The sequence below is a fragment of the Epinephelus moara genome, chromosome 4 (assembly GCF_006386435.1).
Source record: "Epinephelus moara isolate mb chromosome 4, YSFRI_EMoa_1.0, whole genome shotgun sequence".
NCBI lineage: Eukaryota > Metazoa > Chordata > Actinopteri > Perciformes > Serranidae > Epinephelus > Epinephelus moara.
The window spans coordinates 1619426-1636016 of NC_065509.1; the positions used below are offsets into that span (position 1 = coordinate 1619426).

At 41.7% G+C, this 16591-nt stretch overlaps 1 protein-coding gene across 1 annotated transcript; it reads left to right on the top strand.

Moving 5' to 3' along the window:
* Window positions 1-8909: 8909 nt before the first annotated feature.
* On the top strand, window positions 8910-16108 carry LOC126389346 (uncharacterized). Its single transcript, XM_050042995.1, has 3 exons — window positions 8910-8963; window positions 10256-10291; window positions 12796-16108. The coding sequence occupies exon 3, from the start codon at window positions 13392-13394 to the stop codon at window positions 14523-14525; it is 1134 nt and encodes a 377-aa protein (XP_049898952.1). The 5' UTR covers window positions 8910-8963; window positions 10256-10291; window positions 12796-13391; the 3' UTR covers window positions 14526-16108.
* The last annotated feature ends 483 nt before the right edge of the window (window positions 16109-16591 follow it).

A 16591-nucleotide genomic window follows, 5' to 3' on the forward strand; every position in this document is an offset into this window, starting at 1 on the left:
ATATGCTGTACCTGCAGTTATTTTTAACTAGCACCCAGACCAGCAGTTACTTTGTTCCCTGATTTCAGGATGTTTTAACTAGCACCCAGGCCATGTCACAGTACTAAAAAAACACACCATAAAATACATTTAAACACAACATCATTAAATAAATTCACCGTTTGACACATATGAACAAAAGTGCATGACTTACAATCAGTCCCAACTCAAGGTTCACACTGCTCGACATGCAGATGGCTAGAGGGTACTACAAAAAAAAACAAAAAAAACCCCACATAAGTCAGACTGCAACTACAACTGGCAGAGGACCCTGTTTAACTCAGAATAAATGCGTTTTCCATGGGTCACTCTTTCATGTATGATGCTGTAAATAATATATTTTTTCAGTAAAATGCGGCTTACCACGACAACTGGTTGGCGTCCCGTCTGCTGCAGGAAGTTAGCTAATTGCCCTTTCAAAGTAACATGTCGTTTTTCAAAAATTATTTTTCAAAAAATATTTCCTCCTACACCGTTTATCGTATCGGCTTCATACTCGCACACATGACAGGTAAGCTCCTGCTGAACAGATCCTCTAAATAACTTTGCCATTACTCGAACAGTTTGGATTTTATGCCCTCTTAAACGTGACGTGACAGAAAACCTCCTGACAATCTTCGCACCACCTAGACACACTAAAATGGCCGCTGTGGTCCGTATGTCGTAGAAAGATCAAACCAAAACTGGCTTGTTCGTCTCATCAAGACCTACAAATCACACACTGACACCCCTGACCTAAATCCAACAAGAAATTAGTTAGTGCCTCTGAAAGTAACATGAGCAAATGTGGAGAAATTGTCAGCTGTGAGCTAGACATCTTAAACTTGTGAACAAGATCGCATTTTTGACTCCACAAACATAAAAACTATATGTCTGTGTTTGGGAGGAGTGTATCTCTCTGCTGGTATGTTCAGATTGATGATTGGACCCACGGTTTGGGAATTAAAGGGAGGAGTTCAAGACATTTTAAAGCCATCTCAATCTGCCTGCTCTCACAGCTTGTCTCTCCCTCTCGCTGGCGGACTCAGGATGTTTGAAGGGGCAGGGGAGAAAAGGAAAAAAGGGTACCTACTGCATGACATGGGGCCCCATTGGTGTGCAACAAGCTCAAGAGGACAGCCAAAAGGGCACATCCGCTTGCCAAAAATGACCTTGCGTACCCTTGACATTGCTTGTTTAATAGACATTTCGACCCTTACGAATAATTTGCACTGTCTGCGTGAGCTGGAGGCCGAAACCGTGTGAGTCCGATGTCCCACCAATGCTGCTTGCAGCTTTAATTATTATTATTATTATTATTATTATTATTGTTGACTCCTATAAGAGTGGGCTACAATGAGTACCGGACCATCAAATCACAGCATCTGCGGTGAGAGGACACGGAATTTTGTGCGCTTTTATGCACGACCACGTATCTCGGTGCCGCTTAAAAACAGGTAATACATCTGGCTACATCTTTCCCACATCAAATATTGGTGATCGCCTAGACCTGTGCGTAAAACTGCACACAATTCTGTAGCCCACTCTTATAAGACCCGATAATAATAATAATAATAATAACAAGTTACTGTGGACCTATATGCCATGCTTTTTAACAGAATTACCAGAGGAGTTCGTGGAAAAACAGGTATTATCTGCATGAATTACTCGCGAGCGTTCCCGGAGTTTGCTGAAAAACAGGTAGTCTAATGTCAGCCTGAATTACTTGCGTGCATCCCCAGTGAAAATCGCTGAAATGCATGGGAAATATTGCTACTGTCAGGACTCAGGGAACAGAATTTGAAAAAAAAGAGGAAGGGCCGCCACTCCGATTAATGGAATTGAATTTTCGGAATGTCGACCCTTAGGAATGGCGAACGACCCCTGAATCTGAGGTGGTTCTGGTGGCGTGCTCGTGTTTGTTCAAGTCTCTCCAGCTGGCGGAAAGCTCTGACACAGTCTTGTCCAAAACTTACGTAACGTAATTACTCGATTAGGTTCATTTTGTCTCCTAAATTAAATAGTATAGAGATTTTTCTTTTTTCAGACAAAGAGATTAGGAGACGTTGCTTTACCTTGACATGTTTCCACTGTTAACTTCAGTCTTCTTCAGAAGTGTCATCAGACGTGTGCCGTGACCTGTCTTTATCAGCTGGTGTTTCCTTGAAGGTGTGTCCGGCCTTGCAATCTGACAGATCTCTCTCTATACTGACTAAAATGTGACTAAAACTAAAACTAGTTTTCCACTCAAGACTAAGACTAAATTTAAATAAGCTATCAAAATTAAATAAATACCCATAACAACTGCAGTGTCATTTGACTGGGGTGTGAATGCCAATTGTCATCTTTCCCATGACATTTAAAAGCCAGATGTTAGCTGGCATCAGCTATTTTTTTGTGCAGAGGGAAAAAAGTAGGGGTGCACCCGAATACGAATACGTTATTCGTATATTTTCTATACAAATATACCAGTTATTATTTGGATGGGGGAAAAACATGCTCGTCATGCACTTTTTTTGGGGGGGGGGGTCAAGTGGTTGGGAAATGCCACGCTAATCAAACAAATCAAACACTGGCTATGCCTGCTTACAGTGAAACGATACGACACATTTTCACTCACGCCAGATAGCCTAAAGTTGAACGGTCATCAAAGCAGCAAGTTCCTTAATCCTGTGTAGGCCTAATGTCAGCTGGTCTTTCTTTGGTAAGTATGGAGTTGAAAGTGCGTTCCACCCGCAGATGTTATATCCAATTATCCACTGCTGTTATCCTCGGTGACCGTTACGGTGCGAGCATTTTACTCGCATTTGCGACTAAAAATTGTTTTGTGCGAGCAAAATAAATCATTAAGCGAGTACAGATTTCTACCAGCAGCAGAAAAAAAAGGCGAATCCTGCCGGTTGTGGGTTGAACGGGGGTCACAGACAGGAATACAGCGGAGCACTATGGCCACACAAGATAACGGTTTACCGGCAACCGAGAAGCCTGGCTTCTCTCTCGGTCACCCGACAAGCCGTTCACATTTCTCTCTTTGTGGCAGGTAACGGTCCACATACCTCACCACACTGAAGGGACTGTTCTTAACTTATCAGAGGAAGAGGGTGGCTGGTTGATTTTTATTTTATTTATCTATTTTATTTTGATCCCCCCTGTTGGGAATCAACATATATTTACCTCACACGGTGGCACCAAATATGTTGGGAATCAACATATATTTACCTCACATGATGGCACCAAATATGTTGGGGTCAACACACTAGGCTTCACATGGAGGTACCAAATATGTTGGGGTTTAACTGGCTATCGGAAATAATTAATAATTATTATTAATAATTAATAATTATGTTAAATAATGTGACTTAATTAACATTAAATCACTTCGTGGGGCACCATTCCCGTAAAGGGAAAAATGATAGCCAGTTAAAGATATCAGTATCATAAAATAGGCTAAACTGTTAATTTGGAGTTTGATTAATAATTAAATTAATGACAACAACCAAAATTAACGGCAATGCCTGAAGGATTTTGGAGTTCTTGACGCAGCAGAGGTTGACTATTCATTCACCCTTGTGCAACATTAAACAGACAGCAGGTATGATTCCAAAGAATTATATTTATTCACAAATTAGCAAAGCAAACCAAAACACACAAATCCTAACTAACTATATACACGCTTGGTGTGTATATATGTGTGTGTGTGTGTGTGTGTGTGTGTGAGAGAGAAAAGAGAAAGACAAAGGCGGGTGTGGTGATCAAGTAGTCGGGGGAGGTGTCTGTCTGACTGTGTGGTCAGGACAAAGACAAAGGAAAAGAAGTGGGAACTTTGAAATGCCTGTTTGGATGGAGCTCTGTTGAAAGCCTGTTTGTTAATGAGTCTATGTCAATGTGATATGTGTTGCAAACGGTCTGGATTAGTGCAGAGATTGTTTAGTTGCATGCAAGAATCTGTTTGTGAACAGTATTGGCAAACTAAACTAAACACTTAGCTGTGGCGAAGCCAACTAATCAATGACCTAACTGCAATCTATCACAACAATAACTCAGTAAACAGCATCAAATCACATACAACAAGTTAAACAGTCTTGCTTAGCCTGTAAAGCTGTGATAAGCTATGCCCAGTTGTTACGTTACCGACCCTTGAATGGATGGAGGAAAGAGTCACTCGGTGGTGTACTGCTGTTAGCCGGCAGAANTTAGTTCCTTGTTGCTGGAAAGCTGGTTGCAGACCTTGTGTTTGCAACTCTACCTTTCTGTTTCAGGTCAGAGAGTCTGAGATCAATTGCCCTCCCTTTAGTGGTTTGGGCTATGGAGCAGGGGTCCTGTTCCAGGCCCAGCTGGAAAGAGGTGGGAGCTGCTGAAGTAGCTTGAGCAAGAAAAAAGGGAGAAGGCTTGGAGGGAGCAGACCTTGTACCGATGCCTGTGACATCACAGAGTCACATGTCACTGTAAAAGGTCTTGTCCAATCAAGTTTTGGGACTTGAGTCTCACTGAGCTGTGAGGTGAGACCTCCTGTGGAGATGGGTGCCACCTAGCTGTCTTTGTTTGGAGAACAAAGAGCATGCAGAGGAAAAAGCCTTTAAATGTGCAGTGATGATTTTACCAAATCATAAATCATCTGTGGTCCTGTGAATCCCAACACCCCTGTAGCCACAAATATTTTTCCTTGAGCTTTTCGAAGTGACTGGTGGAAAATGCATGACCCTTCACCATGAATTAGATTTTTTAAATTTAGCTGTTAGTTGTTATGATGTTAGTTCATCTGATGAGCTCAGCTAAAGCGTGCCAGGCGACCCAACTACAAAAGCCAGTGGACTCAAGACATCCTTTGTGTCTAATAGTAGAGCAGTAGGCCCAATGTAGCCCTGTGTGTGTGTGTTGGGCTGGCTTATGTGTGTATTCTTATGTAAAATATGCCAAACTATTCCCAGTGCAAAACAGATTATTATTAGGGCCAGAGCGACAACGAAGTCGTCCGTGAGGACCCTATTGTAATCGTACTGTTTATTAGGGTCCAAGCGACGACGAAGTCGTCCGTAGGACCCTATTGTAATCACGCTGTTTATCAGGGCCCGAGCGACGACGAAGTCGTCCATGAGGACCCTGTTGTAATCATGCTGTTTATTAGGGCCCGACGGACGACTTCGTCGTCGCTCGGACCCTAATAATAAACAGCGCGACCCTAATAAACAGCGTGATTACAATAGGGCCCAAGCGACGACTTCGTCGTCCGTAGGACCCTATTGTAATCGCGCTGTTTATTATTACGGCCCGAGCGACGACGAAGTCATCCGTGAGGACCCTATTGTAATCGCGCTGTTTATTATTATTTATTATTAGGGCCCGAGCGACGACGAAGTCATCAGTGAGGACCCTATTGTAATCGCACTGTTTATTATTAGGGCCCGAGCGACGACGAAGTCGTACGTGAGGACCCTATTGTAATCGCGCTGCTTATTATTAGTTATTATCATTAGGGCCCGACGGACGACTTTGTCGTCGCTCGGACCCTAATAATAAACAGCGCGATAACAATAGGGTCCGAGCGACGACAGAGTCGTCCGTAAGACCCTATTGTATTGTAATCACGCTGTTTATTAGGGCCCGAGTGACGACAAAGTCGTCCGTGAGGACCATATTGTAATCGCGCTGTTTATTATTAGGGCCCGAGTGACGACGAAGTCGTCTGTAAGGACCCTATTGTAATTGCGCTGCTTATTATTATTATGGCCCGAGCGACGACTTCGTCGTCCATGAGGACCCTATTGTAATCGCACTGTTTATTAGGATCCGAGCGACGACGAAGTCATTCGTAGGACCCTATTGTAATCGCGCTGTTTATTATATATATTATATGAAATGCAAGGATTTTTTATTATTAGGGCCCGAGCACCGACTGAAGGCCGGGCGAAGGCCCTATTGAAAATGAAGGAATTATTATTATTATTAGGGCATGAGTACCGACCGAAGGCCGGGCGAAGGCCCAATTGAAACTGAAGGAATTATTAGGGCCCGAGCACCTAGCGGCGCCTGCACACGTGCACACGTGCACATGTTTAGTTACACTCCCAGTGCCCCTGCTGGATGAACAACATTGCGTTTTTTCGCTCCTGCCAACTTTGAAGTCCGATCGACTTCAAAGTCTGTACAGATCATCCTGAGAACATCCTGATCAAAAGTCATTACAAGCTTTTCTCTTTGTCAAGGGGCGTGGCCACTAGGGCGTGACAAATTTTGGCGACTTTTCGTTTTCTTGCCATCGAATTTCGAACGGCTCTCCCGCCCACATACTTGATCTCAGAAGCTTCAAACTTGCTGGACATGATGATGGCTCCGCCCTGAATTCCCCAATATGTTATATCCCACCTTTCTCATAGCATCCCCCGGTGGTAACAGGAAATGACCAATTTTTACTTTAACATGTACTGATGCCACAAACTTGACCCCATCAACTTCATTCCACTTCTAATGCATGCAGAAGAAGTTGGTGAAGCTACGTTATGAACGCTGTAAAGCTACGTCTAATGGTGTCCGTGTGGCGGCGTGGCGACTATCGATCCCTCGCCACTAAATACGTTTGGCTTTTTGATGGCTTCAATGATCTCATATCCTTGTGAAAATTGATACACCGGTCAAGAATGGCAAGCTCTTACATCTGATAGGGGCGTTGCCCATGGGGGGGACAAAATGCCTCTATAGCGCCCCCTTGAAATTTTCAAAAACCCCTCCCCATACGGGTTTTCTTGGAGTAGGAAAATGAAACGTCACACCATGTCAGGGTTAACTTACTCTGAGTTTTTACATAACCGCTTCAGTGATGCGTGCTGCTGGCCCCCCGCGGTGGCGCGGGAGAGCGAGGGCCTGATCACAGCTGCTTGCAGCTTTAATTATTAGGGACCTCGGCCGACGGACGAAGTCCCTCTTGTTTCTGGTGCGTTTATTGTGTTAAAATTCCGATTTCTATTAAAGCCAATGGAGCGAAAACAGTTGGACTGCTACTAGTTCCACAAACTTCAACCGATTAAAACTTGGACTGCTACTAGTTCCACAAACTTCAACCGATTAAAACCATTCAAACATGAAAACGTTCACCTGAATTAGGACAATCCCAGAACGACTTTTTTTGTTCCTAACATTCATACTTTCCAACATATTTCCGATTTTTCCCAAATCCTTTTCCCATTGGGAATGCATTACGGAATCGTCAAAAATCTAAAAATTTCACCTTTTTTCAAACTGTGACTACTGATTCATACTTTCAGCTAGAAACTCCATTCAAAATGGAAAATATTCATCATTTTGCTGATATTTTGATTGATGATTCAACTTTTCAATCCCATTCAAACTTTCAAAAATATTCAGCGCTTTCTGAAACTTTGTTATAATGGAAGTCAATGAGAAAATCCTTCAAACTCACTCATCTTCACCCACACATCACGAATTCATACATTGACGTAGAAACTCCATTCTAACTCTCAAACGTTGACGCTGCCGTCGACTTTCTGGAACTAATTCAAATTTTCAATATCTCTTTTAGTTTTTCTACAAAGTCAGTTTAAAATACATGAAGTTTTCAGCCCTTCTCAGACTTTATAATGGGTGTGTATTGCGTGAGCTAGAGTGGGTGATGTCATCGCTAGAGTGGAGAGCAGCTGTAAACTCATCAAGAAATTTTCTCTTCAACTCGCTCATACGGCCACAATTTTCACTGTACAGACACAATTTATACCACAAAACGTAGGAAAATTTGTCCTGGTCACAGAAATGTTGACATGGAATCTGTCACACGTACACATTTTTGCTGAGTGGCTCCAAAGCGAAGGGAGCGCCGATTTTTTTCTCATTCACTCCCATGTAATCTGAGAGGAGAAATTTCTGGAAACAGCTGAGGTGCAACACATTTGTAACTCGCTCTGGTGACCCCATTTTTGACTGTAGAAATATAAAACATGACACCTGCGTTCACGAGAAGTGGCTCTCTCTCACCATCACTTTATTTTCATGATGGGACCAACGGTTTGGGTATGGGAAGAATTTGTTCGAGGAGTTCAAACCCATTAAAAACAGCCTTTGCTGATCTGCTCTCTCATGAGCTCTCTGTGTGCCCCTCAAGTGCAGGCAAGTCAGGAATCGCCATGACAACGGCTGCACACACAGACATGCACACACAGCCCTCTACTCATACTTGAATTTTCTCTTCAACTCGCTCATACGGCCACAATTTCCACTGTACATACACAATTTATACCAAAAACGTAGGAAAATTTGTCCTGGTCACAGAAATGTTGACATGGAATCTGTCACACGTACACATTTTTGCTGAGTGGCTCCAAAGCGAAGGGAGCGCCGTTTTTTTTCTCATTCACTCCAATGCAAACTGAGAGGACAAATTTCTGGATAACAGCTGAGGTGCAACACATTTTAAACTCGCTCCTGTGACCCCATTTTTGACTCTAGAAATATAAAACATGACACGTGCGTTCACAAGAAGTTTATCTCTGTCACCATCACTTTATTTTCATGAGTATGAGTATTTCATGGGTATGGGAAGAATTTGTTCGAGGAGTTCAAACCCATTATAAACAGCCTTTGCTGATCTGCTCTCTCATGAACTCTCTGTGTGCCCTTCAGGTGCAGACAAATCATTAATCGCCATGTCAACGGCTGCAGACACAGACAAGCACACACAGCTGTCTGTCTACTATATATATATACTATATATACTATATTATATATATAGTACTAGTCAAAAGTCTGGACACACTTTTTCATTCAAGATAATGGGAAAGTGTGTCCAAACTTTTGACTGGTACTAAAGCCTATATATAGCCTATTTTGTTATTCGTATTTAACGCTGGAATTTCCGAGTGTCCTTGAAGGCACCTCGAATGGACTCGGCTGTGTGAAACCGTCGGCCCACGAGCCGCACTTCTCCCTTGTCTGTTGAGGTGAGTGGCTGTCTGTCTTTGTTCCTATTTCTTTGATATTAAAAAAGACCAGATAAATGGTCACAAATGTCTAAATGTCTAAACTTTCAGTAAATTGGCGTGATAAGTGATAAATATGAACAGGAAATGAAGCCTGTGTGGATAGCTGGTCGGCGGGCGGGGGGGGGGGCGTTTACAGTCGGTGCTCACTGATAGTTGAGCTAGCTAACTGGTGTTGCCTGTTAGCTGCTAGACAGCCAGTCTTACTGCACAGCAAACTAACAGCTGTCATTGCTAATAGATGTTTTTCACAGCAGCCTTGTTGATATGAAATAGTAAACAAAAGACAGGCGTTACCACTGATATTAATTAAGGCTCCGTTTCATTCAGTTCTAACAGACTCAGGGTGCTGCTGTTGTGCATGTTGGCTCACTGGAAAAGCTCTGCTATGGTAAATGGAACTGGAGCTTAATTAGTGTCATTGGTAACACCTGCGTTTGCCATCTGCCCGCCTTACAGTGTTTATGAGTGTTTGTCATTCTACTGAGTAGTCGTTCAGTTCAGTGAGTGTGTAACCCTGCTCAGTATGAAGCAGAGATCTAGTAGAATAGATAACTGCTGTTAGTTAGCATGTTAACTGATAAAACACCAATTGCCTGAGACAAACGTCTGTGGGATCTAACTCACTAGCTGCCTAGAATAGCTTGACTTGTTTGGGGTCAATATTCTGTCAATCTTTGATGGATTAAAATGGAATACATTGATAAATGACTTGTAGACAAGCTTATACCGCATAAACAGTAACATAACTGCTGTAACAGTCACCTATGTCCCCCCTGCTCCTCTGTATGTATGAATGTAGCCCAGTAAAGCACAGAGCACAGGAGAGAGAGAGGAGGAGAGACAGTGTGACAGTAAATATTAAAAAAAAATTAATGCAAAACAATCTTATATTCAGTATGCTTAAGCATTAAGTCTAAGGTAAGCACTAAGGTTTATATAGGTTAATTGTCTTTCTTGTATAAACTGTCACATATGTACCTATGGTTAATTAATTATATCTCATGTGATGGTGTTTCTATTTGACAATTATTAGCCGATAGCTTTATTATGTAAAGATTGTTGGTTATGTGTGAACTTTTGCTTAATGTAGTGTGTGTAGAAGTGTCTAGAATTTGAATATTTATTATGAATGTACTTTATTGCAAACCTATGGCTAAAAACAGTCATAACTGGTGCTGCTTAGTTTGAGCAGACCACACAGATAGACTGAGATACATAAGATGAGACTAATATATTGTTTCCTCTTCTAGACAAAGAGAAGTACCTTTGGAGGCTGCGCTTGATTGGTGAGTGAAGTGAAATCTGAACTGAAAGTGACAACACAGTACATTATTTGACTGTGGACTGTTTAGCTCTCTTAAATGTAGTACAAAGCAACACCAATAATAATAATAAACTAATAATAATGTTAATATTAATAGAAAAATTCACACAAAAGTTTGACTGTGCGTGATGCTTGCTGCCGACTAGTTTCCCCATACCAATTTGCTAATTTGCTGTTTGCTTCTGTGGTTACATGTCTGCAACCGGCACAGCTTTTCCTACGATTTGATGCATAAATTGTGTACATGGAGTTAGGGCTGCACGGTATATGCGGTAGACGGTAGAAATGATATAAATTTGGCCCACGATAGAGATTTGCGCTCTACCGTCCTAACGTCGATGACGTCATCGCACCTGCCTCAGTGTGAAAATGGCTGCGAGCACAGAGACAGCGGAGCAAGAGGAGCTGGTTCACGTCCGTGATTTAGCGTAGCACGTGCAACATGTGTTGCTGGAGAACTTGTGAGTGAGTGAGTTAATGTTTTATGAACAGCCCCGGACTTCTCAGACTCTTTTAGCGACTTACCGCACACAGGGAACTCATTCAGCGTCTCCTCTGGCAGCAGCACAGCGTCTCTCCCTCTCCTCTCTCGCTATGCGCACACGGGAGTTGGTTTTCAGACCCCCCCATTTGATAAGATTTTTGTCCCAGGGTCCTCCATCTGATAAGATTTTTATCTTTTAGATGTTATTACATAAAGAAGTATATTGTAACCAGGTGCTCCTCCTCACTGTCTGCCGTCTGCTACTGGCACCACCGCAATGCACCATGGTACATTTTGCTTGGTTAGTGACCATTGGTTGTACACTACTTTTCATGCTGCAGTGTGGGATACTATGAGTCCACTATATAGGGTATATTAATTTACACTGAACATTCGGGCAGCACTACAAAATGGCGAACACAGTATTTAGTGCACTATTTAGTGAGTAGGGAGTGATTTCGGTCACAGCCATGGTTATTAGACTTGGAGCCAGACAGATTGATAAGATTCATACTGTCTTCTTATTTAGAATATACTTAAGGTTTTTCTTATAGTCAGACAGACAAGGTGTAGGGTGATGTAGTTTAACTGCTTGACAGTTTCGACTGATACTCCAGTCTTCCTCAGAGTCAAGCAGGTAAACTACATCACCCTACACCTGGTCTGTCTGACTATAAGAAAAACCTTAAGTATATTAAAGCCAGACATTCAATGCATTAGGCCAATCACAGCCAGTTTTGTCAATTTTTGCCTAGCAGCTATGAGTGAACATGCATCTGTTGTATAAGCAAGATGCACACAGACACACACTCACCCATATACATACAAACACGCACAATAGCATGCATGCACACACACACACACACACACCCTCAATGATACATTTAGTGCTATCAGTACTGCTGGCAGTATGGTGGAAATACTAGTCGGCAGCGAGCATAAGGTACACTACAAATTTCGTGCAAAATTTTCTAGCTATGATTAGTGTTGCCTATGTGCATTGCACATCAAGCACAGTGAATGACACTACATTACAGCAGTTAAAGTGAACATGATGCTTATGCACTTTAATAAATTTAATTGTTTTACTGTAATAAATTCCACCCACTGCAGCTGAAGTAAGTAAAGGCCCCACTATTTGAGAATTTATGATAGACTTAGAAAGTGCGAATCTTTCTTTAATGCCAATCTGCTTTGTTGAAGTTGCATAAGTTAGTCTGATGTCATGTTTTGGTTGGAATGGAGGCTTAAACTACATTTTCCCACAAACCATGTTGATATACTATTTGTTAGTAAACAAAAAAGCCAAGTGCAGGTGCCTTTAAAACATTTTAAACACATGAGGACAAGCAGAGAGGATGATGTCATGTTTTGGTTGGAATGGAGGCTTAAACTACATTTTCTCACAAACCATGTTGATATACTCTTTGTTAGTAAACAAAAAAAGACAAGTGCAGGTGCCTTTAAAACATTTTAAACACATGAGGACAAGCAGAGAGGAGCACCAGTAGGGAAGCTAAGCAGTGTACTACTGTGGACAAGGTCAGTAACAAAACATATTTTAGCCACGTAAAGATGGTCCACATAGAAAATAATTAGTTTCCATTGTAAATGACCCACTGGGAGTTTTATTTATGTCAGAATTAGCAAAGTCAGGTTTTTCACTAAACCTGGAATATATCCCTGGGCTTAGGCTTTGGGTTTCAAATATTTTTTACTGTTTGATCACATTTTGTGAAAATGAACAGGTGGCAAATTTAGGCCTTGGTTAATAGTCATGTTATGTCTATGCAAGAAAAATCTGAAAGACAAGTCAGCAGACTAAAGCAGAGCTGAAAACATAGTTAGCATTATCAGTATTATATTGATAATATGATGCTTACATTCACAGGACTGAATAGGAATCATTCGTGTAATTTTCATGAACGATGATTTTAATGAAACTGATGAATGTTTTCTTCTTCGTTGTTTACACTTTGCAGAAGAAGGAGGTCCTTGGAGTGTATTTATCTGTGTGTGTGTGTGTGTGTAATCTCAATCACCCAACCCCTCTATCCTCTGTCCTGCTCAATCTGTTGTCCCTGCCTTCTTTCTCTCTACCTGTATTTCACGCTCTCGGCCTTGTGGAAGTTCCTGGGCCAACATTGAAAAAAACAAACAAGAAAACATTTGAAAAGAGATATCATTGAAAAAAAAACATTTGCAGAAGAACATTTGCAGAAGATTTGACTTTGACAGACAAATACCCGCTGTGACACAGCATTGTGTGACAGGACTGTATTGTGAATATTGACCTTTGAAAAAGAAAGACACCCTGTAACACAGCATTGTGTGACAGGATCACATTGTGTGACATTGAACTTTGTAACTTGCATCTCTTTGGTGTTACCAGTGACAATGCCTAGAAAAGGAAAGAGATCTGCAGCTTTAAAACAGCGCTGGCAGAAGTTTGGTGAGTCTCAACAATCTGTACCTGCTGAACAGTTGGTGAGTTCTCCTCCTCACAGCAACAGAGAGGTAAATGTTCCTCAACCATCTCATGCTAATGTTACACGTTTGTTAGCATCCCCGCAGTCAGATGCATAAAAAATATGCTGATTCCAAAAACAGTCAGTGCACCTGTGACTCTGCCACATTTCTAGCTTTCCTGCACGAGTTGAAAAACCTTCAAAGCGCAGACCTTGATCTTGTTTTAGATCGAGGCCATGCAATGTATGCGCTTACTCTGAGGCAGCTGATTGCTGACGGACGCCATGTTCACACACACTTGAACACAGAAGAAATTCCTGAGGTAGTTCTTGGCTACAGACAGCAACATGTAATGGAAACATGTGATCCAAAGTTTGGCCTGTTCACAGCTCCTCCTTGCAATGACCATGATGGTGACAAACTGAAATTTGCAGCAAGACTGCAATGCTTGTCATCAGAGGTGAGCTACGCTTTGTTGATTCTGAACTCCCTGTGCATCGCTGTATTCCGAGACCAACAAGGCAGGTATGGCTTTTTTGACCCACACTCTAGACGACCCGATGGCTCACCCTTTGGCCCATTTGACACCTACCAAGCTCGTTTTGGCAAAGCTGTCATGTTCATTTACACAGGTTTGACTGATCTGATAACAAAGATTGTCACATTTTTCGAAAAGTCAGGAACCAACCCGAAGGCTCAGTATGAGCTATTGCCTGTGATTTTTCACAATGTAGATGAACTTTCTGTGGATGAAAACTTGGCACATGCAGATTCTAATGCAGATGTTATCACAGACCTTAACCCTATGTCCAGTGTTACGCAGGCTGAAAGTGAAACATCTGTACCGTCATGCTCAGTGACACAGAGCACAGTCTGTGTTGACAGTACACCAGATGTAAATGAACTAATGCATGTTACCACCAGCAAAGGTGCAGTGGAATATCCTACGTCAGACACAACAAAACATAACAATGAACATGTGCCAGATTTGTCAAAATATTCCAGACAAGAAAAGAGATGGCTTAAAAAAAGAGCTTTGGCTATGGGAAAGAAAAAAGTTACACAGACTGAAACTGCAACATATTTACCATCATGCTCAGTTACAGTAGGCTCTGATGCGGACATCACTGTTTCACATATGAGAGAACAAGACCGTGAGACTATGTCCAGTATTACACAGGCTGAAGCTGAAACATCTTTGCCATCATGCTCAGTTACAGAGTGTACACCCTGTGGTGTCTAAGGTACAGTGGCCTATCCTACATTGGACACACCACAACATCACAGTCAACATATGCCAGACCTATCAAAACTTACCAAACAGCAAAGATTAAAGTTTAAGAAAAGGCTTATGGCTATGGAAAAGAAAATAGCGTCACAGGTTGAAAAAAATAGAAGAATAGAAATTCAAAAAATGGAGAAAAACAGGAAAGAGAGGGAAAAGCATACTAAAGATCAATTCTGTACCAAACAGAAAAAATCACGTCAATGTTACAGGCAAAATGTTGAGTGCAGAAAAACAAAGATGTCCTACATAACCACTCGCTATAAACAAGACTCTAGTTTCCAGCAGAGGCAGAAGCTTTACATAAGAAATCGTTACAGTAAAGACATTGGCTTTAAGCAGAAGCAGAGGACATATATAAACAAGCGTTACAGTCAAGATATTGGCTTTCAGCAGAAGCAGAGGACATATAGAACCAAGCGTTACAGTCAAGATCCTGGCTTTCAGCAGAAGCAGAGGACATATGTAACCAAACGTTACAGTCAAGATATTGGCTTTCAGCAGAGGAAAAGGTCAAAATTAAACTATTGTTATCAATCAAATGCCCATTTCAGACAAACTCGAAAGTCTTACATGACCAGTCGTTATGCAAATGACTGTGCATTCAGGTCTAAACAAAAAGAAACAATGCGACGGCTCATGAGAAACAAATACCAAGCATTTAGAATGAGTAATAATGTGCGCTGTGCGTTGAAAATAAGACGAAAGTACAGACAGATAAACAGACATAATCACACGGATGACAGTCTGATTAGAGAAGCTATAGAGATTTTTCAATCTCAAATCAAAAACGGGCCGACATATGTCTGCACAGTTTGCCATAGAGCACTGTTTCCAAATCAAGTGCGACCCTGTAACAGGTCAAATTACGTTGAACAGCCACAAGTTGTTGAAATGTGCCTGACAGGGAGGTTTGTTCATGTTTGTACTGATGAATGTCAAAATTCACAACAGTGCACAGTACCAGAGGAGAGAAAGAGAGAGTGGATCTGTTTCACTTGCCATGATCACCTTAAGTCTGGTAGTATGCCATCCCTGGCCATGGCTAATAATTTAGATCTTGCCGATATCCCAACTGAACTGTGTGATTTAAACATATTGGAGAGACATCTCATTGCCAAATGCATAACGTTTGCCAAAATTATCCCACTTCCTAAAGGTGGACAAAGAGCAATCCATGGCAACGTGGTTTGTGTCCCATCCGAAGTGCAAGAGACAGTTACTGCCTTACCCAGACTGAGAAGTGATTCACAAGTCTTGAGAGTAAAGCTAAAGAGACGATTGTCCTATAAAGGTCATCAGCTGTTCCAAACTGTAACCTGGTCTAAACTAGTGAGGGCTCTGCTCAAACTAAAACAGGTTCATCCCCAGTACGCAGACATAACAATCAGAGATGACGCGGAATTGTGTGATCCCACAATTCCCGATGTGGATGAAGAAGACAGTGATGAGGAAGATAAAATGGATGATGATGATGATTATAATGTAGAATATTTGATGGAAATTGACATGTTTGAAAAAAAATGTGCTTGCAAGGCAGATAGCAATGATGAAAATGACGAACAAAGTATTGACTCAGTCAGTCAATCGAGCCATGACCATGAGCCACAGCCACAGTCAAACAACATGCAACAGGATGGCGACGAACCTAATGGCAGTATTGCTCTCGAATCATGTCTACAGCCAACTGATGTTTCAGAGGAGATCCTAAGTTTTAGTGAGGGAATCTACTCTGTTGCCCCTGCTGAAGTAAACACACCTGTAAGCTTTTTCAAAACACCTAACCTTGAGGCGATGGCTTTCCCAGTTCAGTTTCCCACAGGTCAAAACACACTCGATGAAGAAAGGCCTAAGAAACTAACTCCTTGCAGTTATTTCAAAACTAGACTCTGCTGTGTGGATGATGTAGTGTAAAAGTGAATCCCTAATCAAGTAAAAGCGTTATACTGCATAAGTTGATTAAGAAACAAAAGCCACATAACCATCATATAACGTTGTGTAACGTTATGTATAAGGCCTTATAA